The sequence below is a fragment of the Syngnathus acus genome, chromosome 11 (assembly GCF_901709675.1).
Source record: "Syngnathus acus chromosome 11, fSynAcu1.2, whole genome shotgun sequence".
Classification (NCBI taxonomy): domain Eukaryota; kingdom Metazoa; phylum Chordata; class Actinopteri; order Syngnathiformes; family Syngnathidae; genus Syngnathus; species Syngnathus acus.
Window position 1 is genome coordinate 6,145,966 of NC_051096.1, and position 27,510 is coordinate 6,173,475.

General features: G+C 44.8%; 1 protein-coding gene and 3 long non-coding RNA genes across 22 annotated transcripts; 2 read left to right on the top strand and 2 right to left on the bottom strand.

The window, feature by feature from the left end:
- Positions 1-578: 578 nt before the first annotated feature.
- Positions 579-15,534, bottom strand: LOC119130761. Of its 11 annotated transcripts, none has more exons than XR_005099497.1 (12): positions 15,441-15,534; positions 15,162-15,331; positions 13,926-14,098; positions 11,595-11,663; positions 9,265-9,391; positions 6,154-6,219; positions 4,992-5,232; positions 4,164-4,249; positions 2,523-3,124; positions 2,005-2,076; positions 900-1,065; positions 579-669 (listed from the first exon to the last, which is right to left on the bottom strand). It is a non-coding gene; the product is annotated as an uncharacterized LOC119130761 (long non-coding RNA). The 11 variants fall into 11 exon arrangements; XR_005099499.1 differs by lacking the exon at positions 15,441-15,534 and adding an exon at positions 4,546-4,621 and having other exon boundaries at positions 15,162-15,430; XR_005099502.1 differs by lacking the exon at positions 15,162-15,331.
- LOC119130764 lies at positions 587-1,101 on the top strand. Its single transcript, XR_005099509.1, has 3 exons — positions 587-703; positions 776-851; positions 920-1,101. It is a non-coding gene; the product is annotated as an uncharacterized LOC119130764 (long non-coding RNA).
- On the top strand, positions 13,048-26,746 carry col1a2 (collagen, type I, alpha 2). 9 transcript variants are annotated; one of them, XM_037264596.1, is made up of 51 exons: positions 13,048-13,258; positions 14,561-14,565; positions 15,188-15,196; positions 15,492-15,527; positions 15,883-15,966; positions 16,258-16,305; positions 16,408-16,452; positions 16,541-16,594; positions 16,663-16,716; positions 16,805-16,858; positions 16,943-16,996; positions 17,322-17,375; positions 17,488-17,532; positions 17,648-17,746; positions 17,847-17,900; positions 18,038-18,136; positions 18,250-18,294; positions 18,407-18,505; positions 18,612-18,665; positions 18,756-18,863; positions 18,954-19,007; positions 19,086-19,184; positions 19,304-19,357; positions 19,436-19,534; positions 19,637-19,690; positions 19,762-19,815; positions 19,903-19,956; positions 20,382-20,435; positions 20,527-20,571; positions 20,678-20,776; positions 20,919-21,026; positions 21,088-21,141; positions 21,224-21,277; positions 21,416-21,469; positions 21,564-21,617; positions 21,729-21,836; positions 22,006-22,059; positions 22,852-22,905; positions 22,984-23,145; positions 23,232-23,339; positions 23,458-23,565; positions 23,687-23,740; positions 23,831-23,938; positions 24,028-24,081; positions 24,213-24,320; positions 24,440-24,493; positions 24,602-24,709; positions 24,790-25,033; positions 25,117-25,301; positions 25,383-25,625; positions 25,734-26,746. In XM_037264596.1, the coding sequence occupies exons 1-51, from the start codon at positions 13,189-13,191 to the stop codon at positions 25,878-25,880; spliced, it is 4,059 nt and encodes a 1,352-aa protein (XP_037120491.1). In that variant the 5' UTR covers positions 13,048-13,188; the 3' UTR covers positions 25,881-26,746. The 9 variants fall into 9 exon arrangements, with proteins under 9 accessions (XP_037120491.1, XP_037120493.1, XP_037120492.1 ...); XM_037264598.1 differs by lacking the exon at positions 20,678-20,776; XM_037264597.1 differs by lacking the exon at positions 15,188-15,196.
- Positions 24,212-25,742, bottom strand: LOC119130775. The gene is made up of 2 exons (XR_005099520.1): positions 25,662-25,742; positions 24,212-24,348 (listed from the first exon to the last, which is right to left on the bottom strand). It is a non-coding gene; the product is annotated as an uncharacterized LOC119130775 (long non-coding RNA).
- Positions 26,747-27,510: the final 764 nt, after the last annotated feature.

A 27,510-nucleotide genomic window follows, 5' to 3' on the forward strand; every position in this document is an offset into this window, starting at 1 on the left:
AAAATTGATACGGATCGATAGCAGTTTCCGGGAGCGATATCGATCCGTATCAATTTTGAAATCGATACCACCTTAAAAAGGCGTTTGATACGGAATCGATATCATCCTCAAAATAACGATGGCAGTTATCAGTTTCCAGGAGTGATATCGATCCGTATCAATTTTGAAATCGATACCAGCTTAAAAAGGCGTTTGATACGGAATCGATATCATCCTCAAAATAACGATGCCAGTTGATATCAGTTTCCAGAAGTGATATCGATCCGTATCAATTTTGAAATCGATACCAGCTTTAAAAGGCGTTTGATACGGCATCGATATCATTTTGATATTGACATCAAACTTTATACAGTAAATTGTATGTGTTGCAGGTTCCAAAGCCATTCAGACAAACTATCAGCCTTCAAGCGGAGTTCTCCTGGTCAACAAATCATCTTTATTAATAAAAGAAGAAATCATTGGATTAAACATTTTTCGTTGTGTCCATGGATGTATTTGTTTTATCACAAATAAAGTGTACCAAAGTTGACAAACTCTATGTATTCTATGAAAACTCTATGCCCCCTCGTGTCTATCTGTTGTGTCCAGGGTGAAGTCCCAAGAGTCTCCTGCAACAACGCTTGAAGTTTTCTTGTTGCTTCCTCATCCACAAGGTGCTGGAGCCCAATTCTGAGATAGGAGTGGAAGAAATAAAACTTAGACGGTATGATCTTAGACATTGCTTTGCACAATCCTTATAACTTCGTCTTTTGTTCATTTTTCCTAATCTCTGCAGGCAACAAGAAACATGAACAGCTTCCTGTTATTGGAGCCTTGAACACTTGGTGCCAGAAAACTACTCCTTCGCACTGGTAAGAAAACATTGTCTGTACAATTATTTGACGTAACTTTTGACTTACAAGATCTCTTTTTGTCTTAGGTCCACACGCTGACTTGTCCACATCCTACTGGCCGACCGACCACTTTTTGTTTTAGGTCCACACTGATTGTCCACTGGCCAACCACCACACGGCAACGAGCAGACTGCCATCCAACTTGTAACTTGTTTATGACTGAATGTTTACTCTGCAAAAGAAATAAAGCTTTATTTGAAACAACACTTAAACTCTCACCTTTTTAACATGAAAACAAATTTAAAAAGTTTTTTTTTAAAAAGGATTTTTTTTTCCTGGGATTTTTTTTAGGGAAAAAAACCTAGAAAGGGGTGGGACTAAAACTACAATACTGCTTCGTGATTCGCCAATTTCATTGGAAGTGGGTGGGGAAATGAGAATAAATGGCTGTGATTGGTTGAAAGGTTGAACTTGTGTCCATGGCAGTGACTAAAGGCAAACCTCACCTCAAGACTTCAGACAGCTTTCAAACACGCAAGTCCCAATGTTGTAACCACCTAGCATGAAAGACATCAAATAAGCTAAGCATATTTACTCATAAAACACAAAGACTTGCATTCCAGTTGAACAATTTATTGGACAGAAATCCAATTTGAAAACATTTGAGCAGTCAATGTTTGCGTGGAACTAATTTAGTTGCACACAAATATTGACGATAGGCTGTGCAGCTCAAGTGCTTGACAAGCTCAGTTGTGATGTCACTTGTAATGACACAATTGCCACCAGGGGAAGGTGAGCATATGCAAACAGCTGACGTGTGACAAAAACTAAGTGGCAGGTACTGCACATCATCATCACACTTCTGGACATGGTTTTCAATGACAGTGCGGCAAACCAAGTTAGTTATTAAAATCTATACTCATGACTAACTTGGTTTGCATCGTTGTCATTGAAAACACTTTCAGAAGTGTGTGATGATGACGTTGTGCAGTACCTGGCACTTAGTTTTTGTCCCAATGAGCGATATCAGCTGGTTGGATGTGCTCACCTTCCCCCTGGTGGCACTTGTGTGCCATTAGAAGTGACAGGAGAGGTGGGTGAACTCACAGCCACCTTGTGCTGCAATGAGACATTGTACATCAGCTCCTCAAACGCAACACTGCATACTCACATCACATGTCCAATAGCAGGTCCCACGAAGCTGTTGGCTGGCTGCACCGTTGGGCCCCAAACCTCTCCTATCCTATCCTGTCAAGCAGGGGAAAAAAAAAAAAAGAGTCAGTGTGCCCTCTACTGGGCAGTGGGCACCCATTGCAGTACGAGCTTCTGTGGCTCTAAAAGCGTTCACGCAGAATAGACGTCAAAATCAACCACCTCTGTCAAACAGTTCAGTTAGCTCCGCCCCGACTGACTGAGGGGTGAACGTTTGTAATCTCGATGTTTTAAAGTGTTCAAAATGCTTGACTGATGGTCAAACGACAAAAAATAATAAACTTGATATTATAATACATTTTCATTATAATACTTTATCTTCCACAACCACTTAGCACTGATTAAAATTATATTTAGAAAATATTTAGTCTCGTTCGACCGTGCTGGTGAACCTAATATTTTGACCCTCCCTAGTCACCAGGAGCATAATGCTCCATAGAAGGGAAAAAGAAGGCATACATAGGGAGCAAGTCGTACCTTAGGAGAACATTTGGCGGTGAGACGTGCAGGTAGACGACCAGCAGCCGACGTGGAGATTCCACATTAGCTTTAGCGTGGAAAACATACAAAACAACGTTGAAGTCAAACGCTTTCGTTGATTCACGAATGATTGACAGCTGAGTGCCACTTGTGGGCGTGCTAGCTAACAACAAGCCACCTTTGTTATTGTTTTACAATAGCTAGCGAGCTTCAAGTGAAGTAATAACAAAATCGAGAAGCTCGTAATTAAGTCCCTAAATTGTGTACATACACGTATTTACAGATAAACGGCAACTAGAAAGCTTGAAAATGTTTACATTACCTGCTCAGGTCACTCGAAGACCTGGCTCAGTGAACCGGAAGTTGTACGGCACCGAGAAAGGTCATTTGAAATGGACACAAAGGGGCGTGTTTGACAACTTGCGTTCAAGTGTAACGACTCGAACAAGAACAAAAAAACGACACTACCGCGTCGTGTATGCAAGAGGAGGAGAAAATGCATCCAGCGCATTTGTTCAACATTTCAACCAGAAGAGGATGCTGCTGTCTCACTCATGAAGCAAAAGGGACAACGGCCGGCGGACGGGCCAATGCTTTGTCTGAAAACAAAAACCAAGAGAAGAAAAAAAAAAAAAAAATCAGGAGTTGATTTGTTCCCTTAAGAAAGGTGTTTTTTTGTTTTGTTTTTTAGCAAATAACCTATAGTTAGTGTATCATAAATTGGGAATTGATTTTTGATACTCTTTAATGCTGCATCCAAGTTGATATTTACATTTTAACACTGGTTTTAAGTTTACATAGAGAGTCCCCCCCATTTTCTTTTTTCTTCTGCAGATGAGGATGTCCCTCAAAAGTATTATGAGAGCCTTTCTAGAACTTGACTAGTTTGAAACATTTTTGTCCCATTTCAATAAGAGTGGCCAAGAAAGCGACTTCTTGAACCTTGTTTCCGTCATGCCAGCACAGTGCTGTCGTGGTTGGCATGTCACGTAAACTGGAAAGTGTACTAGGCGGTCATCTCGTAAGACAAAAAAAACAAATTAAACCAAATAAACCGTTGACTCCTGATGTTAATGTCCACGTAACATGCTCAAGAGACAATCCTGCAATTTGTGTGTGTGTGCATCCAAAATGTGTATAAATGAGAGTGCGTCAGCCAAAGGTAATACAAAGACAGTTGAGAGGCATAAAGAGAAGGCCAAAGAAACTAGTGAGAAAAGCAGAGCGAGGGAATGAGGACGAGTCCAGGAGGAGCGAAAGAGAGAGAGAGAGCAAGACAACGTGGCAACAGCTTGTGCCTCATAGGAGAGGAGAGGACTGTGGGTTCACATGAGCTTGAGTGCCCTGTGTCTAAAAGATTATAAAATGCTCTTACATACTGTCACCATCAAGCAAGATTAGTATCAATGTCTAATATTGGACAAAGTTGTTCTCCAGACTATTGGTAAAAATCATCAGTCTAATGAGAGCAAACTGTTTGTGTTATAAATGCACAAGCCTCTAACAGACTTTATCAGAAAAATCACGTTGTCCCATTTAGATGGAACTTCCTGTTTAGTTGGAAAAAAAAAATAGAGATATTGCAAAGTTGATCTGCAGTAGTCTGGTGAGCAGGCCAGGGCATACACCGCCTCTCACCTTATGTCAACTGGCATGGACTCCAGGTCAAAGATAACACGCTGCAGAAAATGGATGTTGAACGTGCAGCTGATTTCCAATATTGCCTGTAGGGATAAAACACCCAATTAAATTTGGACAAAATGGGAATAAGGAAATTCTTTACAAATGGCTATTTTATGAACGAGCATATACAAAATAAATTTGTTTCCATCATTCAAAGCTTTGCTGTCTTCTTGCATGCATGTCCATTTATTAGTAGTCGCGACTGGTGAATGTGAAGTCGTGAAATGGGGCAAATTTGTGACAACTGGATGGGACCCCTTGGTGTCATGTTGGAAAGAACTTTCTAAAGAAACATCGACTTGCTGCAGAGCAGATGGCGGGTAATTGAGGGCTTCACCTCTCTTTGGCAATTGCAGACTTTATTGCAGCCGAAATGGGGGGATTCGCTCAACGGGCAATCGCAGGACACGTGCCTGTAAAGACAAGCTAGCTGGAGAGCCACTGTCGGAAATTACAGGTGTCAAGATGATGACTTTCACCCTTGTACACTGTGCACCTGCATGCTTGTATTTGTTTGGGATTTGAAAATGGTTAGAAGAGTGTATGCTAACTGTAAGATGCTAATTGCATCCAGCCAATCAGAAAATTAGCAAGGGTGGATTTGAGGAAAGTGAAGGAAGGGTGGGAACACAGTGATGTAGACAAATAGAGCAGGAGGAGTTTTGAAGGGCCATTTTTTGCTTTCTCCTTTTCTCTTAGCAGTGAAAGTTTGGGGGGGCGAAAATGGCCCCACCTCCTTTACTGTTCACTCACACGTGTGTGTTTCCACCTTCAGGGCGTTACCTCAACACACCCAGGACGGCACGGCGCTCATCTCTCTCCCCCTTCCGACCACCAGGGGTGCAGGACCTCGACTTGAAACAAGCCTTTGGCTATGGAGATTCCACATGAGCTTCATTCCTTCCCTCAGTTGAGTCTTCCCTCAAGCTCCAGCGGCTTGGGGGGGAGGGGAGACTTTAAGATGTCTGTGGTGAATGAATCATGGAGGCCTGCACAGGGGGGAGATCCTCCAAAAAAATCACATCTGGCGAAAGAGGGGGAGAAGATAGCGAAGGGTGCAGCAAAGCAATGATATTGTCACCTTATTAGAGACCTCGATTCAAAATCAATCGTTTCATGAAGCTGATGCAAAAAAGCAAAGGGGAGAACATTTCAGAGCCTTGCAGAAGCAAATGGAGGAGGCAGTAAATTAAGCAGAAGATGCCCCTCCCTGAACAATGTTGGAGCTTCACATAGTAGGCGGGCAGAAGTGAATAAACGCCAGCGCTTCACTCGCTTTGGCTGCTCTCGGCCTTGCGATGAGGTTTTTCTCCTCGCTTTTTGAAAGCGGTTCGAGCCACTAGAAAAGAAGGACCCAGCCACGTCATCTGCTGCTCTTTGAGGAGCAAAATGGTCCACATTCTAGCACAGCTTTATCTGACTCGACCTTAGATCTAATCAAAAAGGAAAAAGAATGTGGACCTAATTGTCGGAGCATCATCATCAGGTCATCAGAAATGAGTCCAAAGGGAAGGTGTTGGGAAAATTGGTTGCACATTTTGGACTCCGCTAAGTAATATATTTTGGTCTCTTGCATAACAGTATTCTTAAAAAACAAAAATCTGCTGATATTATTCTACAAACATCTGACATTAAGCAAAAAAATGCAAAATTTGAAATGATTTGGTGCCATTGCATGACATCACTTGATAGCACGAGTTAGCATCTGTGGCAGAGGAACGAGGCTGAGGACTTTCATTTCAACAAAAGTAGTGCTTGGTCACCATTTGTGGCAGCTTTGGTGCCAGTGAATGATGCAGAAGTGAATGGAGGAGTTTGGAAAGATAAAACTCAGACTATGTATGTGTTTAAAGTAAAAACCCTCGACCCATTCTGCACAGTGTTGTCTGACACGGGCTACAAAAATATGGCAACATGGTGTCGTTCCACACAGACACACGCTCACCTGAGGGTGCGAGGGTGCATCCACCAAGGTGTGAAACATTCGGCCAAGGTGAGGACATGCTTGATGCTGAGGGCCAAAAAGTAACATTTACAGAGAGCATTTTCACATCTTCACTTCCAAGGTGGCAAATCACAGTTTGTCAATGAGCGTTGCGCAACCTTTATGAGCCGAGGCTCATTTTAATTTTTGGAAAATCTCATGGCACCCAGATTAATAAGAGGTTCAGGGAAAGCAGACATGTTCTCCTCCTCCCCTCCTCCACATCCAAAGCTCACAGTGGACACGTGGAAGAATTTTCTGGTCATCATGAAGTTCAGCTTGGAAAAAAGAAAGGGAGAGAAAGGAAGAGAAGAGGAGGGAAAAGAACTGAAAATGCCATTGCTCAGACTCCTCCCCTGCATCATGAGTGGCTGCTGGAGATCATCTGGTCAACAAAGCAAAGTAGGTGGGAAAAGGAGGAGGACAAAGTGGAGACTGTAAAAAAAAAAATGGAGATGTGGCAGGATATAATAATAGCATATAGGAATAAAAAGAAAAAGGAAGGGAAGAATTCAAGTGAGACTTCAATGAAAGGCTTCTAAATGATGACTGCTTTGAAAAAGTTCAACCGTATGAGCACGGAGGCTCGTTTTCGTCTCGGAGACTGCGACATGTCCATACCTGCTCCACTGTTTAAAAAAGGAATGACTAAAAGTCAATGAGTAAGACCCCCAATGCCTTTTACACGCCTCCATTCAACTTACAATCAAAGCAGAACTTCTTCATTCTTTACTTTGTACAATACGCAATGACAAACTCAAAAAAATGGCATCATGAGACTTCATTATTTTGAAATCCTAATAAATAAGAAACTGAATGGATGGAAACAAAATGGCTGCCTCGCTCCTCTACCAGCAGCAGTGGCCTCCACTACTTTTTTTTTTTTTTTTTTCCATCTCCATCAATGAGTTTGACAAGGAGGGAGAACTGCAAGGAGACTCAGAGCACGCTAGCGGCAATGAGATTGAAAGGGGCATCTTAGAAAAATCGAGAAGCAAGATAGGCCTTGAATGCAAGAAGACGTAGAAGAAGGAGGAGGACGGCAGAGAGCAGATTCTAACCAGATGCAAAACGTTCACAGTGGATGTCAGCCAGCAGGCATGTGCTCATGCTTTAACTATGTAATGGGCCGCCTGCTCTACCCTTAAAGCGCCCTCCTCCTCCATTAACTCCCCCCTCCCCTCTATTTACTTAAACCAGCTTCTCTGTATATCTCGTCTACAGGTTTGTTTTTTTACACTTCCTCAAATCGTGCTTATCCCATCTCCATCTTTCAGACCTCATCCTCGACTTCCACTTTGCTCACGCTCATAAATCCCCCGCAGTCGTTCGTCAAAATAGATAGCTTATGATGAGCGTCTTGTGTATTTTTTCAGTCTATTCTCGTTGATACATTTGAATATGCCAGTCAGCAGCCCATAGGCTGCGTTTGAGCAGATGTCTTGCAGTGATGGTGATTTTCCATCGAGCGGTCGTCAAGCGCAAGCGAGACAGGGAGAGAAAATCCAAAAGAGAAGGAGGAGCTATCCTGAAGAGAAAGAAGGGGGGAGAAAAAAAAACATCTGCAATTCTCAAATGGAATTTCTTCCATCATTGTCCAACTCTCTGCAACTCACACAATGTGTGCTAGGGGCCTCGACGACGCAGACAAAAAAACTTTGGAATGAGGATATTTCATTGAAACATTTCAAAAGGCATGGGCATTGTTCAAAATGCGGCCAGAGATCATTCAAATCTTATTTCGGCCTTCCGATATAGTTGCTCGCAAAAGTCGGACCCACCCAGCCTTCAGTGATGTCATCCAAAAGGTCACATAGCTTGCCTCATTTGCATAAGTTCAACTTAACCTGAGACATACTATGTAGGTGTAAGATTTCATGATCAGACAAACCATATTTAGTGGGCAATGCAGGAAGTCTAAAGTATTTCCAGCTGAGCAGCAAGTTCCCATGGTGGAGTGAGCGAGTGAGTTAGTTATTTAATTGCACCCACCCACACTAATTTACACTAGATCCTTTTTTTATGGCATCCCTGCGGTCTTTGGGAATTAATTAGCAAAGAGAGCAAGCGGGAGTCTATTGTAAGCATAGTAGGGCATTTTTAACTCGGGCCTCGTAAGCTCTCCCACTTCATTATCAGCACAAAATTAAGCTTGATATTTATGAATATAGCCCACATTTGTGTTTGTAGTCTTGTAACAAGCAGCCACCAAGTAGCAATTATTCTAACAACTGCTTATCGCTGAAATACTTCCTCCCTGCCCCCCCCCCACTACCAACTCGGAGGGTTCGCCCTGGATAGCAGTTGTACTGAGTTCTAAAAGCAAGGATCCAGACAGGCCGGGGAGAAAAGAACATCTCATTCTGGAATTGTATCATGCATACCAAATATTAGTTCATCATTCTTAATGTGTGTAACTGGAAGCCAAATTGAATGAGATTTAAGTCGGCAACAGGTCGCTTTTTTTTTTTTTTAATTCGATGCTGAGTTGGCAAAACTGTAAGCGAAGCAGTTTGAGTCGCGTTTATCAGACATTTGAACAGAAAGGGATGGTTGGACTTAAACTAAGCCTGATGATTGTGACATCACAGTTTGCAACGGTGCCATCTATCATTTATAAATGACACCTTTCTGATGAGGCCAAAAGATGAATTAAATAATAAACCGTTTGCTTTTTCCATCTCCAACAGGAGACGTCTTCCTTCCATTGCTCTTCCTTCCACAGTACAAACGAAAATCTCCTCCCACGGGCTAAGCGGGTGGAAAAAATGACACAGCGGCACACTCAAATACTTGAGTAAAAGTGCTCACAGACACTCTGATCCAATGAAGGCTGGCGAAGAAAACACTTTCAGTTGAATTTTCAGGGGAATACAACGTAAAGACGTCGTTTTCAGTTCAAAGTGGAAGTTGTTTTGTTCCAAAAAACATGTGGAGATGTTCATTATATCTTGAGTTAGCCTCGTTTCATCTGATTAGGAAATATTCAAACTCTTTGAGAAGTTTATACGGTAAAACTAAATGAAATATGATTTCTTGGATGCATGAAAAAAAAGTCTCAGTTTGGCCTACCAGAGTCCACCATTTTTTTTTTCCCCTTCTCTCCATCTGCAAAATCATTCAAGTGGTGAGGAGCTCTGGAGGAGTCGTTTGACTTCCTTGTTGTCACACTCACTGTTGCCGCTCGCTCAAATGGAGTCTCCGCTGGCAAAGAGAAATGAACAGGATTCAATTCTTAGTTTATTTGAGTAAAATAGTACAATGGTTTGGTTTTCTTGATTTTTTGGGAGGATAGGTGCATTTCTGGCCATAGTTGCAACATGTCACAATATTTATTCCTGGGCTCAAGTATGAAATGCAATGGTCAGACGAACGGGGGGATGTTCAAAGTACCGTTTTGGTATGTGAACTGAAGAGAAGGTAAAGCGTTTCCATCTTGGGCAAAGGCAAGCAAAGACTTTCCTCCCTTGTGAAAGCTGAGCCGGTCCACATCGATCATAGCAAATTCAAAGAGGTGGGGCTAACCGAGGGCTGGGCGGGGCCAACGAATGTGATGCCTCTCATTTCTGTTTATGTTCATCTTTGAAGCTTTTGCCTTCTTCAACTTCAGGTCTCATTCCATTGGTGCTTCTAATATATTTGCTCCCTAAACCAATCTTCACATTCTCAAAATGAGTATCGCTATGTAGATGGAGCACAATTCTTTTATCATCCGGGTCTCACAGTGCATTTTCCCAGATGTGAAATGATATATGGCCATGTTCAACTTCTCCACCTCGAAGCAGCAAGAGAGAGAGAGAGAGAGAGGCAAGAGACTCCAGACAGCTGAACCCACTTAGATGTGTTCCTCATGTGCGCGGGCAGTAATATGCGGAAAAGATTTCATCGCTAAGTTTAACCCTTCAGAAGCCCACGCCCTCTAATATAGATGGATATATATGAGAGAATCACTGATTGTATTAATGAGTTTGTAAGCATTTCCTCTTTGCGGCCACCAGTGAACTCTGAAAAGCAAGATGAAATGCCTTAACAGAAATTCTCTTGCTCTTCCCCTTTTTTTTTCCCCTGCTGTCAGACCACAGCGCAGCACTATCTAGCAATTACTTTGCCTGCCTTGGACTCCAGCAACATTGTATGGGGATATTTCTGTCGCGCTTATTATGCCTTTGCTGACCAGACTGTGAGTCATGTGGACACACAGGCAAGTCTAACCATGGGTTACTTCCAGCCAAGGGAGGTTCCTGCTTTTCAATTCAAGATCCTGCCTTTACTTTATTTCCCATCACCTTCATTTTACATGAAAGAAATATGATAAATTGATTTACAGAGGTTTCACAAAAAAAAAAATAAAATCTTAAAAAGAAGTCTGTAACAAGGGCACCACACTTGCTTGCTTTCTTATTGTTATTCTAAAACCGCTTTGCCAACATACATTGGAACTATACATTCACTCTCGCACCCTCTACAAAAGTGACCCAGCAACACTTTAGTCATACCTCCTTCCCTTCATCCATCCCTCCCTCCCTCTAGCCTGTAGATGCGGTGGTGACCCAATGTAGACGTAGAGGAAGAGAGAGAGGGAGAGCGAGAGAGAGAGGAAAAAAAAAGCAACGGATGGTACTGTGCAAGGACAATCGGAAAGGGGAGAGGAACTGCATCAAAAAATGCATTGGTTAGCGCCACACAAATGTTGACTGGAGTGTTGGAGTCAAAGGACTTAAATGAAAGGACAGCTCCTTTTTTTGAAAAAAACTTTTATGACTGCTCACACTACTTCCTACCTGGGTCCGTCTGTACTATGAGACCTTTTTTTAATCAATAGAAATTGACAACAAACTAGCAAAAAAAAGAAAATATTTTTGGTCCATCACAGGCCCTAATTCTCGTCCATATTTTAGTCACGTATGAAATGTTTCCCCAGCACAGTAGAACTGAATCGCACAGTTTCACTGCAGAGAAAGAGAGAGGGAAGAAAAATCTGCCAAGAATACAAGACTGTAATTTGAAAACCTCAGTTGAATTCGTCTGCTGCGCATGTGTGTGTGTCCGTGCGTGCGTATCCGTGCGCGTGTGCGTGCAGCACCCTCTTTAATTAGCGAGCGCCTCCCGAGTCAGAGAGGGCAGTGTCTGAAACTTCTTCTGCACCCCTCTCTAGCCATTTCGAATCTCTCTTCTGTACTCCCCTCTCCTCCCTGTGAGTCAATTCAGGACATTATACTACCCATTCACCACTCCAGATAGTAGGGAGAAATATTCTTCCAAGTCATTTTGAGCTGCTAAACGTTTAGATTGTACCTCAGCGAAAAGATACTGATGGTTGGTGTCTGCTTGCAAACTCGGGTTCATTTGCGTGTGTGTGGATGTGGCTATTAAGTGGATCTTAATATGAAACAGAGACTTACCTGTCTGACACCCGAGGGTCCTTCTGCAACGGAGCATCACGGCAAACAAGCTTTTTCACTCGCTATTGTCTAGAAACAAGAATTAAAAATAACATCCAGATGTTAATTAGAGAAAACAATTATGGAAGTCACACAATTCTGCAACACTTCTCAAGCATAAGTTACGGCAGTGTATTTGTTTTCAAGCTATTCGGCCCTTTAGATTGGATAAAATGGTGCGGAAAATGACAAACTTAGTGGAGATGGTCATTGGTATTAGTTTGTGGAAAAATGAAAATAATTGAAACATAATTGGACATAGAAGGCTTCTGCCGCACAGGGACAATATGTAAAAGTGTTTGACTTGCGCATGAGAGCATTTCATGAGTGTATATGTGAGAGGCCATCCACAATCCTAACATTGGTGTGAGCGTGAGGAGTTCTAGTCTGATGATGTGGAGCTTCGCCGACATCTTTTCTCTCCAGCGTCTGGTTCAGTTTTTTTTTTTTGTTTTTTTTCTCTCTCTCTCTTTTTTTCTTTCCCCTTCCCGAGCTGCTTCAAGCAAACATGAGAATGTAACTCGGCACTGAGTGGGAGCTTGGCCATCTTTAAAACACATTTCATCTCGCTCGCTCGCCCCTCCTCCTGCCTCTGACTGAGGGAAGTGAATTTTGAGGTGAATTTGGGAGTGTTCACTGGTTAGACGTGGGGTGGGGGGGGGGGGGGGGTACTTTTGTCCATGCAGCAGACTCATGATCCAATCTATTGATGAGAATTAAGTAGTTAGCAATCTATTTGCGCATTTGATGCTTTTGTCTGCATGTATAGAACCTGCTCTGCATATGCTTATGATGACAGACAGTATGGCTGTTGTGAGTGGATGACATGTCTGGTCATGTGGACAGGCAAGCTGGAGAGAGAGACTATAATGCTTTTATTTGACGTGCATTCCACTAAACCAATGGGCTTGTGCAAAAAACACTTGCGCCACATATGCGGAAAGGAAGAGCAAAGAATCAAAATCAGCTTGACGAGTGAGGGTCCCATTCAAGAGCGTTTAGTCCTTCCTGAAATAGGGCTTCGCTTTCTCGGTCCAAACGCCATCGCACATTTGACGCACGGACGCAAATGTGCGCTAAGTCGACCGTGCGCTCTCGCCGCGCAAAGGAGAGAGAGAAACGTGAGCCTCCCTCCGCCTTTTAAACATCCACGCTGTCCACGTCCTCAAAAAGAATGGATCTAATTAAATCGATGCACTCGTCATCACGGGCTGGACTTTTTTTTCTTTCTTTTTTTTCTTTTCCCAAACGGGCTCTGGTGGCGGCGGAGAGGAGGCTGGGAGATGCAGGACCACATGACTACGCAAGGGAGAGAGGGATGGGAGTCAGATTGGGTTTCTCGTCTCTCATTGGCCGGTGGGCTGACTTTTGACACGCAGACCCGGGACCCTCCTGCCGTATAAATAGGCCTGATAGGACTTTATTATTCTAGCATCACGGCTGCAGGCTTCTGCTCAGTTTGGAGTTACTCGCGTCACCTCAATTGTATGCCTGCTTGAAGGTGGTTTAAAAAGAGGGGCACAGCAGCACAAGGAGTCTGCATGTCTGTTTAGACATGCTCAGCTTTGTGGATACCCGGATTCTGTTGCTGCTTGCAGTAACTTCATACCTAGCAACATGTCAATGTAAGTTTTACCATATCTGCTCTTTTCTCTCCTGGATATTTCCACCCTACGCTGCTTGAGGATCTTTTGGGGCTTTGGGTTTGGAACTTACGTCAACGTCAAGACAGACAGCTCAGATCGCTGCTGCTTTAAAAACTCAACGGAATGAGTTCAAACAGAGGAATCTTCGGTTTTTTTCTGTCTTTTTCCAAGGATTCAATAATTATCGTAGGAGTACTTTCGCTCCTGAGAAAAGTCTTTTGAACGAGACCTCGAAAGTAGTCGTACAAGATCTTAGTTCCGTTAGATTTACTTAATGTTCTTTTTCTAAAGTTGAGGGGGAGAAAAGATTTGGGGCGTTGTACTTAAGTGTTCCATGCAGGCAGGCACCCAGGGATGAAGCTTAATTGTAGGAAAAATGCAAGGGTGCCCCCTCGTGGCTACTAGTGTGAACCGCAGCTTGGTCCCAATTTGATTCAGACTAACTTGAGACCAGTTAATGAAACGTAGGAATTACACTGACCGGTATCACGATACATTTTTTTTTTTTAGAATTAATTTATCACGTCATATCTTTATCCTACTTTTGCCTATAATCCATTTAAAACTACCAATTTTAAATCTAAATGTATTTTCTTAACAATGTGCATGATTTGTGCTTTGTTGTAAATGTTCAACATTTCAATACCTGAAAAGGTTGAGATGAACTTTGTCTCATCAGTCGGTGCGACCGTCTGCATCACCTTGTGGCCAAGTTTGGACATGCCGCTCTCGAGTTCACGGGGAGGTCCGGCAGTACTAGCTGGTCCTTGTTCACAGATGCTTCTGTTCTCCCTTTTTGTGCCGATGCACAATGTAGCACTGTGAGATGACAAAAGCAGCCGTTAGATAAGCAAAGTGAACATTTTAACCACTTTGAAAAATCTATTCAGTCAGGCTGAGATCCACATTTGATTCAAAGCAAAAAACGATATCATGCAATTATCAATTTAACTGCTGTCGTTTTGAACTCGACTGGCGAGACTTGTCCCAAAGGCATACCGGTCCGGGCCTGTTTGCCATCACTGACTTTATCCCAACCTGGAATGCTTTGATTGACATTGTTGTTGAAAAGACATTTCGAGCGAGCTGTGACCCAGGTCAGCTTCGACTACGAGCACATTTAGCATATAAAGCGACATTGTCATGGGATATGATGCCAAAGTAGCAATGACGGTTTCTTTTGCAGGTGTTTTATTTTGCTTCTATTCTAACGGTGTATTCTCTTTTCTCTCCCAACCCTCCTCCTCTCCCTCTGCCTCTGTCATCTGTCCAACGCTGCAGTCTCGGTTAGTACACGCATGCATGTAAACACGTACACGACATGATGTTAGCATAGTGTTACCTTGTCTTTTGTGGGCCTTCCAAAAAAAAAACACGCACGACGTAAGGTCCTGTGCAATTGGAGCAATCTCGGATTTTTTAAAATGTGCCGCACTGACGAAGCGAATCTGCCGGCCCGTCCTCGGGTCGGTGAGGGTCCGACTGTCTGAAGACCGTTTGGAGGAAAGCTTAAAGCGGCAGGCGCCCTCAGGGGTCTGCGTGGCACAAAGGGTCCTTTCTAAGGGGCTGAAGCGAGGGGCAGCGGCCTTCCTCTGCCTCCTCATCACTTTGGCCATTGAGGGATCATGTCTGATCTCTATTTGAATATGCAATTCAAATCAACAGATTGCTTCAGCAGCTCCATTTCGATTTGACCGTCTCAGAGCACTTTTATACGGACAACATGATCTCAGTGCTGAGTTTGCTCAGTCGGCTGTTGCTCAGTTGCACTCGTGCTTTACCCTAATGAGACTTGGAGGCCTCAACCTCACGCTTTTGCAAGCAAAGCAGAGAGGATGAGGCTTTCGAAATGTTCATCAACTTAGTGAAAGATGAAACTTACATGTATGTTTCTTCTTTTCCATCTAGGGTGTGAAGGTGAGCACATCATGTTTGTCTTTTGTGCTCACAGCATGGCACATCAGAGCATTAGTTTAAGCATAGCGCCACGCAAAGGGCAACCTTTGTCATGTCCCGTCACTGAAAATGTCTCCTAACGTGCTTGTCCTGCGTCTGTGAGGTCAAGTTTGTTTACATTTGATTCATGAACCTGCTCTGCGTCAAGTGCTTTATTCAGTCGCTTAGAGAAGAAAAGTTGGCCGCTTAGAAGCAGTTCACTCACCAGACATCTGGTCTGTGTTTTACGCTGACGAGCTTTTTTTTCCTGCTGCAGGGCCCCCGAGGAGACAAAGGACCTCGAGGTGACAGGGTAAGCTGAAATGGAAAATGGATTGTTTTTAACATTGGTTCATGGAAAATTGTTTTGGGTTTATTTTGGTTTATGTTTTTTTTTTTGTAAATGAGGAATCTTGGACATAGACATTTGTTGACATGGTTTGACCTCTTAACCTTGTTAGGCCACATTCCATTTTGCATGACCTCATGTCAACATAGTCGCTATTTTACTGTTTTGTAGCGATTTACTTAATTCAGCAAACAACCATGGAATTTTTAGCAGTATTTTAGAAGATTTTATTTTTATATATCTCTAATGGAAAGAGTCAGAGTAAGACCACAAGAAAGCTTGACATCTCATCTCATGGCCGCACGTGTCTGTTTTGTAGGGTCCCCAGGGACCTGATGGAAAAGATGGAATACCCGGACTCCCTGGCCCCGTCGGCCCCCCTGGCCCTCCTGGACTTGGTGGAGTAAGTTTCTTTTAATTATTTGTAAAAAGTCAACTAACCCACAAAGCATTAAATGACACAGTATTGACGTACTTTGGCCTGCACCTAAATAGTGTGTTGATGTGCCCCATATTGGTCACAGTGTCAGTATGTAGTAGTGAATCTGATGACATCACTTCCTCTTTTTAAATTAGCATGAATTTGGTTTGCGAGCGACTGTATATCAATTTTTCTCAAGCAGTTCTCCAAATCATTATTGTGCTACGTGATTAGCATTATTTGTGGGTGACTCTGTTTTTTTGTCTTTTGCAGAACTTTGCTGCTCAGTATTCTAAGCCTCCCGATCCAGTCTCACCCGCGGTGAGGGCCCGTGCCACTTTTCAGCCTGCATGAATTTTGTTGACGTACCTATACATGACATCATTTCTTGAATCTCACGCATTGTTTTTTTCGCCCCTTTAGGGCCCGATGGGCGAAAGAGGCCCTCCCGGAGCCGCTGGAGCCCCTGTAAGTTTCAATTTAGACTCAAATCATAATTTGGTGTCCCACTGGCATTATTATAACTGATGGCCGCACTTCTGATGTGTCTTAACAGGGACCTCAAGGACACACCGGACACCCTGGAGAGCCCGGCGAGCCCGGACAGACTGTAAGTTCATCATTCTCTCAAAATTTGAGGACTCCTCTTATCATGAACACACTAATTTGATGTCTCAGGGTCCCGTTGGTGCCCGTGGCCCCCCTGGAGCTCCTGGCAAAGCTGGAGACGACGTAAGTAAACAATGGTTTCAATGGCAAGTTCTTTTTTTTCTTTCTGTTGTTCTTTCGGGATTAAATTGAGCCACTTTTCCAATTTCAGGGTAACAATGGCAGACCTGGCAAGCCCGGAGACAGAGGTGTCCCCGGCACTCAGGTAAGCAACTACCTGCCCGGACTACATTTGATGGCGCAATACCAATTGGTCTCTCTATAACATTGTGTTTGTTTTGAACTACAGGGTGCTCGTGGATTCCCCGGAACCCCTGGACTTCCCGGAATGAAGGGACACAGAGTAAGTATCAGCCGTGACCAGGCCAAAATTGAAGAAATGTGATTTTTTCTTTTTTTTTTTAAATGTTGTTCCTTTAGGTGGGAAAAAAAAATGTTTTAAAAGATTTTCAAAATGTTCTATGTCCGAATTTACATGATCATTCGATATTTTTTTTAAACTCTAAATACATTCTTACCTCACAAAAGTCATAAACCTCAACATTTAAAACGACCATCAACCTGAAGACATTCAATAGACTCACCTCTCTTTGGATTGTTGCTCATCTTCATGGCACCATTTTATTTCATCACTATTGGACATCATCATTTTCCTTTCTTTGCGTCAGGGTTACAATGGCTTGGATGGACGCAAGGGAGAGCCTGGTGCCGCTGGAGTCAAGGTAAGAAAGTGGTCGACACTTGTTGATGATGAAAATTAGTATTCTTTCTTGAAACTAGTGATCATGAAAAAGACCTTGCTCACATTCATCCCTCTTCTCCTGTTCAACGTAGGGTGAGGCTGGCGCACACGGAGCTGCGGGCAGACCTGGACTTGTTGTAAGTGCTGCACGCTAAAACTGGATCCTGGCCTTGTTGTTGGATGTGACCTTCTGCTCAATTAGCAGGTCAGCATTCTGTGAATGAACACACATCTGTGCTTTCCTCCATACAGGGACCCCGCGGTCTGGCTGGTGAGAGAGGTCGTGCCGGCCCTGCTGGACCCGTTGGTGCTCGTGGTGCTGATGGCAACACTGGACCCGCTGGTGCTGCTGTAAGTAGCGTCTCAGGCTTAACCTGTGCAAATAGGTGCACATGTTAGTATTTAGGGCGACTTATTCTGACTGTGCCTACTGCCGCTCTGCTCTCCACAGGGACCAGTTGGTGCTGCTGGCGCCCCAGGTTTCCCTGGTGGCCCTGGACCCAAGGTGAGCCTCATGTCACCTCACTCTCCTTTTTTTTGTTTTTGGATTGGCACAGTCACCTCATTCCCAACTTGAAGCATTTCCAAAGCACAGATAGGTTGGGCCAAGTGCATTGATTGGATGTTTTTGGCCATTTACAGGGAGAGGTAGGACCTGCTGGTGCTACTGGTCCCACTGGACCTCAGGGAGCTAGAGGAGAGCCTGGTCCCAATGGTGCTGTTGGCCCCGTTGGTCCCGTCGTAAGTACACTACTAATACTTTGTGATTAGCACCTGATTGAAATCGCCACTTGTGTTGGACAGCTGTTGCTATTTAGTGTGTTTATGGATTGGTTCTTTCTGTTCTTTCTTAGGGTAACCCTGGTGCTAATGGCCTGAACGGAGCCAAGGGCGCCAGTGTAAGTGTTAAAATCACCTTCGCCAATTTGATACATCATACACGTGGCATAATAGCCCCAAAAGATGCACTGTGCTACTCACATGTCACTAATGGCTGTTCCTTCCTTATAGGGTGCCGCTGGTCTTGCTGGAGCTCCTGGTTTCCCCGGACCCAGAGGAGGACCCGGACCTCAGGGACCTCAGGGTGCCTCTGGTCCCAGAGGCCTGGCTGTAAGTTACCATTCACACAAAATCAGGGCCTCCCTCATCTGCAAACACAAGAGTAAACGTTGCACAGGTTCACGCATATGAATGACGTCTGGTTCACCTGTTTTAGGGAGATCCTGGTGTCCAGGGTGTGAAGGGAGATGTCGGTGCCAAGGGTGAGCCTGTAAGTTTGAAAGACATCGGACTCACTCTTTTTCTCTAAAGTTGATGTCCGGCTCATTGTGTTGTCCTCCGCATTTGCTGCCTTCTGCAGGGTAGCGCTGGACCTCAGGGAGCTCCCGGACCTCAGGGTGAGGAGGGCAAACGTGGATCTAATGGCGAGGTCGGTGCCACTGGCCCCGCTGGTAGCCGTGGATCCAGAGTGAGTGAATGGTGGCAATCGAATCGTCATATCGGACGCCATCTTGTTTTGAAGATCACCTGACAGTTCTTGTGTGCGTGTCTCCTGTAGGGCTCTCCCGGAAGCCGTGGAATGCCCGGTGCTGAGGGAAGAGTTGGCCCACTTGTAAGTAAAGCCTTACATGTGGATTTGAGACGGCTCTTTTTGTACCTCATTTTTCACCTCGTCTTCTATGTCACGTAGGGTATGCCTGGTCTTCGCGGAGCCACCGGCGCTGCTGGAGCTCGTGGAGCCCCTGGAGATGCTGGCCGTACTGGTGAGCCTGGTGCTGCTGGTCTCAGGGTGCGTATTATTGATCTCATTCCTCCATCAGCACCATGAAGACCTACCAACATTGTCACTTGTCTGGAACTAAACTCACTTGTAAAATACATTTAACCAGAACAACACATTTTCAACAGGGTCTCCCCGGAAGCCCCGGAAGCTCTGGACCCCCAGGAAAGGAGGGACCTTCTGTAAGTAACCTTCAAAACAAAATAAGGTGCAGAAAAAAAAGCTCGGGTTATGCTAATCGTTATGGTTACCTCCTGTAGGGTCCTGCTGGACAAGACGGACGCAGTGGTCCTCCCGGCCCAACTGGACCTAGAGGCCAGCCTGGAAACATTGGCTTCCCTGGACCCAAGGGACCCTCTGTAAGTAGAAACAAGACGATCAACAATGGGACTAATATGATGGAATACCTACATCGTAAATGCGCAACATTTTCTTAACGTGTTGAATTGAACGTCTTCTAGGGTGAGGCTGGCAAACCCGGAGAGAAGGGATCTTCCGGCGCCACTGGACTGAGAGTAAGTCACATGACTTCAAACAATTGAAATGAATGATTGAGCACATACTTAGTATTCTGCTCTTTGTTTAGGGTCCTCCTGGCCCTGATGGTAACAATGGCGCCACTGGCCCCATGGGAGTTTCTGTAAGTGTCTGCGAGTCATTGAACAGTGTAAAGCCATGATTTATTTGTTTTGATTTTTGTTACAGTAACTTTGCTTTTCTCTTATAGGGTGGTTCTGGTGAGAGGGGAGAGCCAGGACCTTCTGGATCTTCTGGTTTCCAGGTTTGAGTCCATTATTTGCCACCGATAATTTAGGATTGGGATTCCCAACCTTTATTGAGCGCATATTTTGACATTGAAGAAAAACATGTTCACTTCGAAATGGGATACAAGGTTCATTTGTGCATTTTTAGTCAAGAAAAAAAACACTCAATTGATTTGCCCGTCAGTGCGTGCGTGTCACTGGCATAGAAAGAGGACGATACCTTCATTTTAGTCAATCATTTTCAAATCAAATAAGCCAAACCGGATCGTCTCCCACGCCACTGGTTGGGGCTCATTAGTTAGGGAGGATCGACAATATGTTATGTCCTGCTTTGGATTCAACGTAAGGTGCAGTTTGATGCTTTACAAATGCTAGTTCGTTATGAATCATTCAGCCTACATGCAGTGTATTGTCATACTTACTGGTTTTGATACTTTTTCAGGGTCTGCCTGGACCCGCTGGTGCTGCTGGAGAGGCTGGCAAGCCCGGAGACAGAGTAAGTACATAGCTGTCAGAAACACAGATACAATCGTATCCACATTTGCTATAATGCATACAAAGCTTATCAAACACGCGTGTCCCTACAGGGTATCCCAGGAGACCAGGGAGTCGCTGGATCCGCTGGTGCCAAGGTTTGAGCTTCCTTTTCCAGTTGGCTGATAAGAACCATTGTTGGTTATTTGTGAAGCCTTAAAGACATTAGGGGAGCCGACTTTGAACCTCTGTGTACTACGACAGGGCGAGCGTGGTAACCCCGGTGCTGCTGGAGCTGCTGGATCTCAGGGACCTATGGGAGCCCGTGGAGCTTCTGGAGCTCCTGGTGCTGATGGTGCCAAGGTAAGATGTGGAGAAGTGCTTATGGCAAGGATGGAAGTGACCCTCATTGAGTGCTCGTTGCAAATATGACCAAAAAGACATCAGCCTAAAATAAAATGCAAGGTCCGTGTCACGAACCGTCGCTTTTCCGATCCACTTACAGGGAGAGCCTGGCGCGGCTGGACTTGTTGGTGCTGCTGGCCACCAGGGAGCTAGCGGCATGCCCGGAGAGCGTGGAGCTGCTGGTCCCGCTGGAGTCAAGGGAGAGAAGGTCAGCACCGCAAGTTATTCATAGGATTTGCAGGAGTGAGTCTGACCTTTTTCTCGCACAGGGAGAGCTTGGACACAAAGGACCCGATGGCAATGCCGGAAGAGATGGCGCTCGTGTAAGTACAGCTCGGACCCTCGATGCCTTCACGCTCAAATGGTAGACTTTGCTCTTGACAGTCTTCTTTTGATGACGTCTAGGGTATGCCTGGAGCTGGTGGACCCCCTGGGCCCACAGGAGCTAATGGTGACAAGGCAAGTAGAAGACAAAAGTTGCTGGAGACGAAATGAGATATCAATTTACATTGCTGTCATCAGAAGAGACCAAAACAACATTCTTATTGACATGTTACGATTTGCTCTTCATAATAACATATCAGCTGTCTTTTATAGGGTGAGTCTGGATCTTTCGGACCCGCTGGACCTCCCGGAGTCCGTGGTGCCTCTGTAAGTTTGGATAGATCCCTATGTTTATATTGATCCCAAATGTAGAAAAGAAGTTTGATGAAATATGCATGATCTGTGTTTCTATTCAACACAGGGTGAGCGCGGAGAGGTTGGACCCGTTGGAGCCCCTGGATTCGCTGGAGCCCCTGTAAGCTAACAACCTCACGCGCCTAGAATGTTACTCGAGAATGAAATACTTGAGCCGTGCAGTACATCTTTAGACACAATAGTCAAGTCCTGTTACTGCTCCACCCTACAGGGCGCTAGTGGACAGACCGGAGCAAGAGGAGAGCGTGGACCTGGTGGAGGAAAGGGAGATGCTGGCCCCTCTGGCGCCGCTGGCCCTGCTGGACAATCTGGACCTGCTGTGAGTAGACAATTCATTCTGGACCAATGCACGTGGCTTTGCTATTTAAGGTCACGGCACAAAATGGACTCATTTGTTCGACTTTCACATGCCGGTGCATTCAAAACCACTGCTAGGATTCGTAATCATACCGTGAAATTCATTCTGGACATTTTTACCTGTCTTTCAGGGTCCTTCTGGCCCATCTGGACCTACTGGTGCTCGTGGAGACAATGGCCCTCAGGTGAGAGTTGGGGAGAAAAAAGAAAACAAAAAAAAACATTCCAAAAAATGATTCCTCAGCACACTCACAAATATGTACGTAAATATTATTCACATAGCATTTGGACTCACAAAGTGCATCGCATAATTATTGGATTTACAACATAATACAAAGTTCATACACAAAAAACAAACATCATTTTAGTCATGCCTGAACAACTGCTGCTTTTTAAAAATGCCCACTGAAGAGGCAGCTAAACCTTTATTGAGCCAGGGTACCGTTTTACATTATGTTTATAAAAACGCACGGCACAGACAAAAAACCTCCCAAAAGTAGAATTACTGGATTAATGGTTATCTGGTCTCACTTTACTTACAATCTCAGTCAGTTTAATTGGACAAAAAAAAAAAAATCATAGAAAACCATGGCAATTTCTGTCTTTGAAAGGCAATAAATATGGGTTAATGGTTTCTTATGTCCTTTAGTGGAAGGACGTTACATTTTTCTTTTCACTATTGCAAATTGCTTGCATGAATTGATCAACAAAACTACATTTGTTATGAATAACTTACGTGAAATTGGATATTTCCCACAGACCTCTCACTGCACCTGAGCTGAGAACAAAACAATAATATATTTGTGGGTTTGTCCACACTGTTCAACCATTTCAATGTTATTATTAATTCCATTTTACAGCCACTAAATCTCCAATTGCAAATATTTCATCTTGAATGAGTCAGTGCAGTCAAATTTGCCATTTTATTGGATTTTTTGTTCTGTGTCAGTAGTGATTGACCTACTTTTGCATGATAGGGTCTGACTGGTTTCCCTGGAGCTGCTGGCAGAGTTGGCCCCGGTGGTCCGGCTGTAAGTACATTTTATGTTTGTTGAGAGCCTCAAAATATATACACACACATTTCATTGACTGTGTGCTCTTCCTCTCAGGGTATTGTCGGACCCCCTGGTGCCGCTGGTCCCGCTGGTAAAGATGGTCCCCGTGGTGTGCGTGGAGATGTTGGTCCCGCCGGTGCTGCTGGAGAGCAGGGTATGGTTGGACCTCCTGGCCCCGCTGGAGATAAGGGCCACAGTGGAGAGTCTGGACCTGCTGTAAGTTCAAGTGGCGTAGCCATATGCACATTTCACACATTGCTAATCATCATTCATTCATTTTGTGATGCTGTACTTGGGCTTAGGGTGCTCCTGGTGCTCCTGGAACTTCTGGACCTCTTGGTCTTCAAGGATTTGTTGGTCTTCCTGGCGCTAGAGGCGATCGCGGTGTTCCCGGTGGTCCCGGTGCTGTTGTGAGTATTCCCGTTTTCTGACGATCCATCTTTCATTGAACATCAGCAACAACACATGACTCATTTCCTTTGACAAATTTCTCCATTATTAATCGTTGATGATGTTGTCACCTCCAAGGGAGAGCCTGGTAGAATTGGACCTGCTGGTCCCGCTGGTGCCCGTGGCACCGCTGGCAACATTGGCATGCCTGGTATGACCGGACCTCAGGGAGAAGCTGGACGTGAGGTACTATGATCCAGTATCATCATCATCATCATTGTATGCTTAAATGATAAAAACAGACACTAGTAATGAAGTGATGAGAAAGTACAAGGTCTTGGCTTTGAAACTTCACCTTGCGTTACAGGGTAACACTGGTAACGATGGTCCTCCTGGCCGTCCTGGTGTTCCTGGAATCAAGGTACTGCAAGGACAATGTACAGAAATGAAAAAGGATTCCTACTTAGTATTCTGGTCTTCACCTACCTACTCCTGCTCCTGCCGTGCTTAGGGAGACCGTGGTGACCCTGGTTCCGCTGGTGCTTTGGGACTTGCCGGTACTCCCGGACCCGCTGGCCCCAGCGGATCTGTTGGAAGACCTGGAAACCGTGGAGACTCTGTATGTTTCTACAGATAGGCTCGCATATTACAAACGGCACCTAACTCGTTTTGTGCCAACCATTTATTCACTCTATGTCAATACTACAGGGCTTCGCTGGACCTTCTGGACCTGCCGGACTCGCTGGAGCTAGAGGTGCCGCTGTAAGTAGAGCTACCGTCAAGACGTAACACTACCATGAGGATTCTTAGAGTAAAAACGAGATAGCTGTCATGATCATATGTACTGTAGAACGGCAATAATGTCTAACACCACGTACTTGCATGTATCCTAGGGACCCGCTGGCCCCCGTGGTGAGAAGGGAGTTGGTGGAGACAAGGGAGACTATGGAATGAAGGGTCTTCGTGGACATCCTGGTCTCCAGGGACCACCAGGACCTTCAGTGAGTGAAACGTGCCGCCAACATCGTCCTGATAGAAAGATGATTATTTATGATAGCACAAGTACATTTGCATACAGATACATTGAAGGACACTGTCATTGAAATGCATTTCCCTTCAGGGTGCCCCCGGTGACACCGGACCTGCTGGAGCTAATGGACCCTCTGGACCTAGAGTGAGTGAAATGTTCATCGTTTCCTCTCACATTTGTAACGACTGCTTTAGAGGTCAGGTAGGACGTTGTCAATCTGTAATCTGATCAACATGTTTCCTCCCTCTTCAGGGTCCCGCCGGACCCCACGGACCTGCCGGTAAGGATGGTAGAGCTGGTGCCCACGGTACCATTGGTGCTTCCGGTGCTCGTGGACCCCCCGGACACATCGGCCCTGTCGTGAGTACTCTTAAGAGTGAACTTTTTGAAAACACACGTGAGCTCTGTTACATATCAAAGCTCTCTCTTATCTCCATTAGGGTCCCGCCGGAGCTCCCGGTCTGCCCGGACCTCCCGGTGCTGCTGGTGGTAGCTATGATCTGTCTGGATACGATGAGTACAGAGCTGACCAGCCCGCCATGAGAGCTAAGGATTACGAGGTTGACGCCACCATCAAGTCCCTGAACACTCAGATCGAGAACCTGCTCACCCCTGAGGGATCCAGGAAGAACCCTGCCCGCACATGCCGTGACATCAAGCTCGGCCACCCCGAATGGACCAGCGGTAAGTGGAACTCTTATGGGATGGGAAGCATCGCCGACCTGAAATCACGCAGCGGAGCCAATCGAGAATGGGTCTCCCTGTAGGATTCTACTGGATCGACCCCAACCAGGGTTGCATCAATGACGCCATCAGGGTCTTCTGCGACTTCAACACCCGCGAGACTTGCATCCATGCCCACCCCGAGAGCATTGCCAAGAAGAACTGGTTCAGAAGCACAGAGAACAAGAAGCACGTCTGGTTCGGAGAGACCATCAATGGCGGAACTGAGGTGAGCGGTTCGGAAGTGCAACGTGACGAACGCCACCTTTGGAGAACTTGGTCACCAAACGCCGCGTGCGTCTTTTTGCAGTTCACCTACAACGACGAGACCATCAGCTCCCAGAGCATGGCCACCCAGCTGGCCTTCATGCGCCTGCTGTCCAACCAGGCTAGCCAGAACATCACCTACCACTGCAAGAACAGCGTTGCCTACATGGATGCTGAGAGCGGCAGCCTGAATAAGGCTGTGGTGCTCGGCGGCTCCAACGATGTGGAGCTGAGGGCTGAGGGCAACAGCCGTTTCACCTTCTCTGTGGTGGAGGACGGTTGCACTGTGAGTAGCGCATTTCGTTAGCTAGACGACGCTGACCTTGTCTGAGCCGCGCGTCCGGGTTCGCCCCGTTCTGACGTTGCTTCTCTTTCCTCTGTCTCCCCTCCGCAGAGACACACTGGTGAGTGGAGCAAGACAGTGATTGAGTACAGAACAAGTAAACCATCTCGCTTGCCCATCCTCGACATTGCACCTATGGACATTGGTGGAGCCGATCAGGAGTTTGGTTTGGACATTGGCCCAGTCTGTTTCAAATAAATAGACTCATGATAAATTAACACCCCAAAAGAGAGAAAGAACGAAAAAAAAACAAAATCTCTGCCCTTCTTTCTGTGTTGTTTTTTTTTTTTTTTAAAAATGCTGATTTCTCACTGCGCAACCACTTGCTTAAGATGGGCAACTATCGGAAAGGACTGAACGGACTGAACGGAGCGATTGTGCAATGCAAATTAATACAGCAACCCTAAAGGAACGCGGGAAAACACCTTGTTGTGGGACATCATGTCATCCTTTTGTAAAAAATAAAAGAAGTGTAATAAAAACGCTGAAAGTAAGCATCACTTTGTGGTCTTTGTATATCTTCCAAAGAGGAGGTTTAAAACCACAATTTCCATGAAAATAAGGTTTAAACTACCTCATGCATGTACTTCAAATCGGCAAAATCGCGCGGGTCCACAACAGAGATGTTTGGGCTTCGAATGCTTCAAGCGTAGTCTCATGTCAGAAGGTGCTCGATCAATGGTGCTAATATGCAGCTGTGGACAAAGCCACTTTTGTCTGTATTCTTTTGTATTGAGTCTTGCATTTGTCCTCTGATACGCTCCCACTTTAAGCAGGTGGAATAGCCCTAAACCTGATGTCTAGTGTTTGTTTCATGTTTTTTTGTTTTGTCTTGAAATTTTTAGTTTGTTTTGGGGTTTTGTTCAAGCTTTCTACCTTTCTAATCACACATCCAGAGTTCATACCGACATGCCATTCTCACCCGATTCTGAATGGAATTTAGGCGCCCTATCTTTCTCCAGAATGACATCGCAAAGTCTATTGTACCTATTTTGTATATGTGAGATGTTTAAATAAATTGTGAAAAGTTCTGAAATAAAGCATGTCCAATGTTCCAAAACACACTACTCATTGACTTAAGTGCTTTCCTGTTGACACCAAAATTGCGTGTCACTTACCTTTTGTCACTTGTTTGTCTGATGACTTTGTCGTCATTGACTTCAACGTCTAAATACTACCGAGGCGCAGTCGTGGTGTGTACGCGTGCTTTTTAACTCCATAGTTTATTGCTTCTCATCAGCACCTAAACAACGCAAGATGTACAGTCACAACATGTTCACCCTGTTCAGGCCAATGTGTGATGACTAACATGTTTGTTCTTGTACATATGCCTCCCTCCCATGTTGCTTTCTCATTGCATATTACAGCCTTGGCATCCAAATAAATGACTATGATTTGAATAACTGTATGATTGCAGAGATATGTGAATGTGATTCACTTGGAAGACATCTACCGTATAATAATAATAAGTCACGAGTGCGCGTCAGACCTTTAGAAATGAGCAGAGCTAAAAATGAACCAAGACACCTCCTATGGTACAAGTACAGTACTGTAGTAAAATTGTCAGCTGCAATACTTCTCTGACCACAAGAGGGCAGTGCGTACCTTCTTTGGGTTGGGTTCCAGAATGACCAACATATTGCAATTCAAGGCACGGCACTTTTTGTTTGAAGCCATGCACTTATCAAGTGAGCAAAAGAATTGCAATTATTTGATAAACCTAAAATGAATAACATTTCACAGTTGGTGGTATAAACCTTACTTGCAATAACTCCATCAAGCCAGCAATCCAATCATTTCACCAGACAGCAGCCTCTTTTGTTTCTGG

What these genes read in the sequence shown, in the direction of transcription:
- col1a2 (XM_037264596.1), top strand. Translation starts at nt 13,189, where the DNA reads ATGCTCAGCTTTGTGGATACCCGGATTCTGTTGCTGCTTGCAGTAACT. An exon ending in GTGGAGAGTCTGGACCTGCT is followed by an intron (nt 23,146 to 23,231) that starts GTAAGTTCAAGT and finishes ACTTGGGCTTAG; the next exon opens with GGTGCTCCTGGTGCTCCTGG. An exon ending in CCACCCCGAATGGACCAGCG is followed by an intron (nt 25,034 to 25,116) that starts GTAAGTGGAACT and finishes GTCTCCCTGTAG; the next exon opens with GATTCTACTGGATCGACCCC.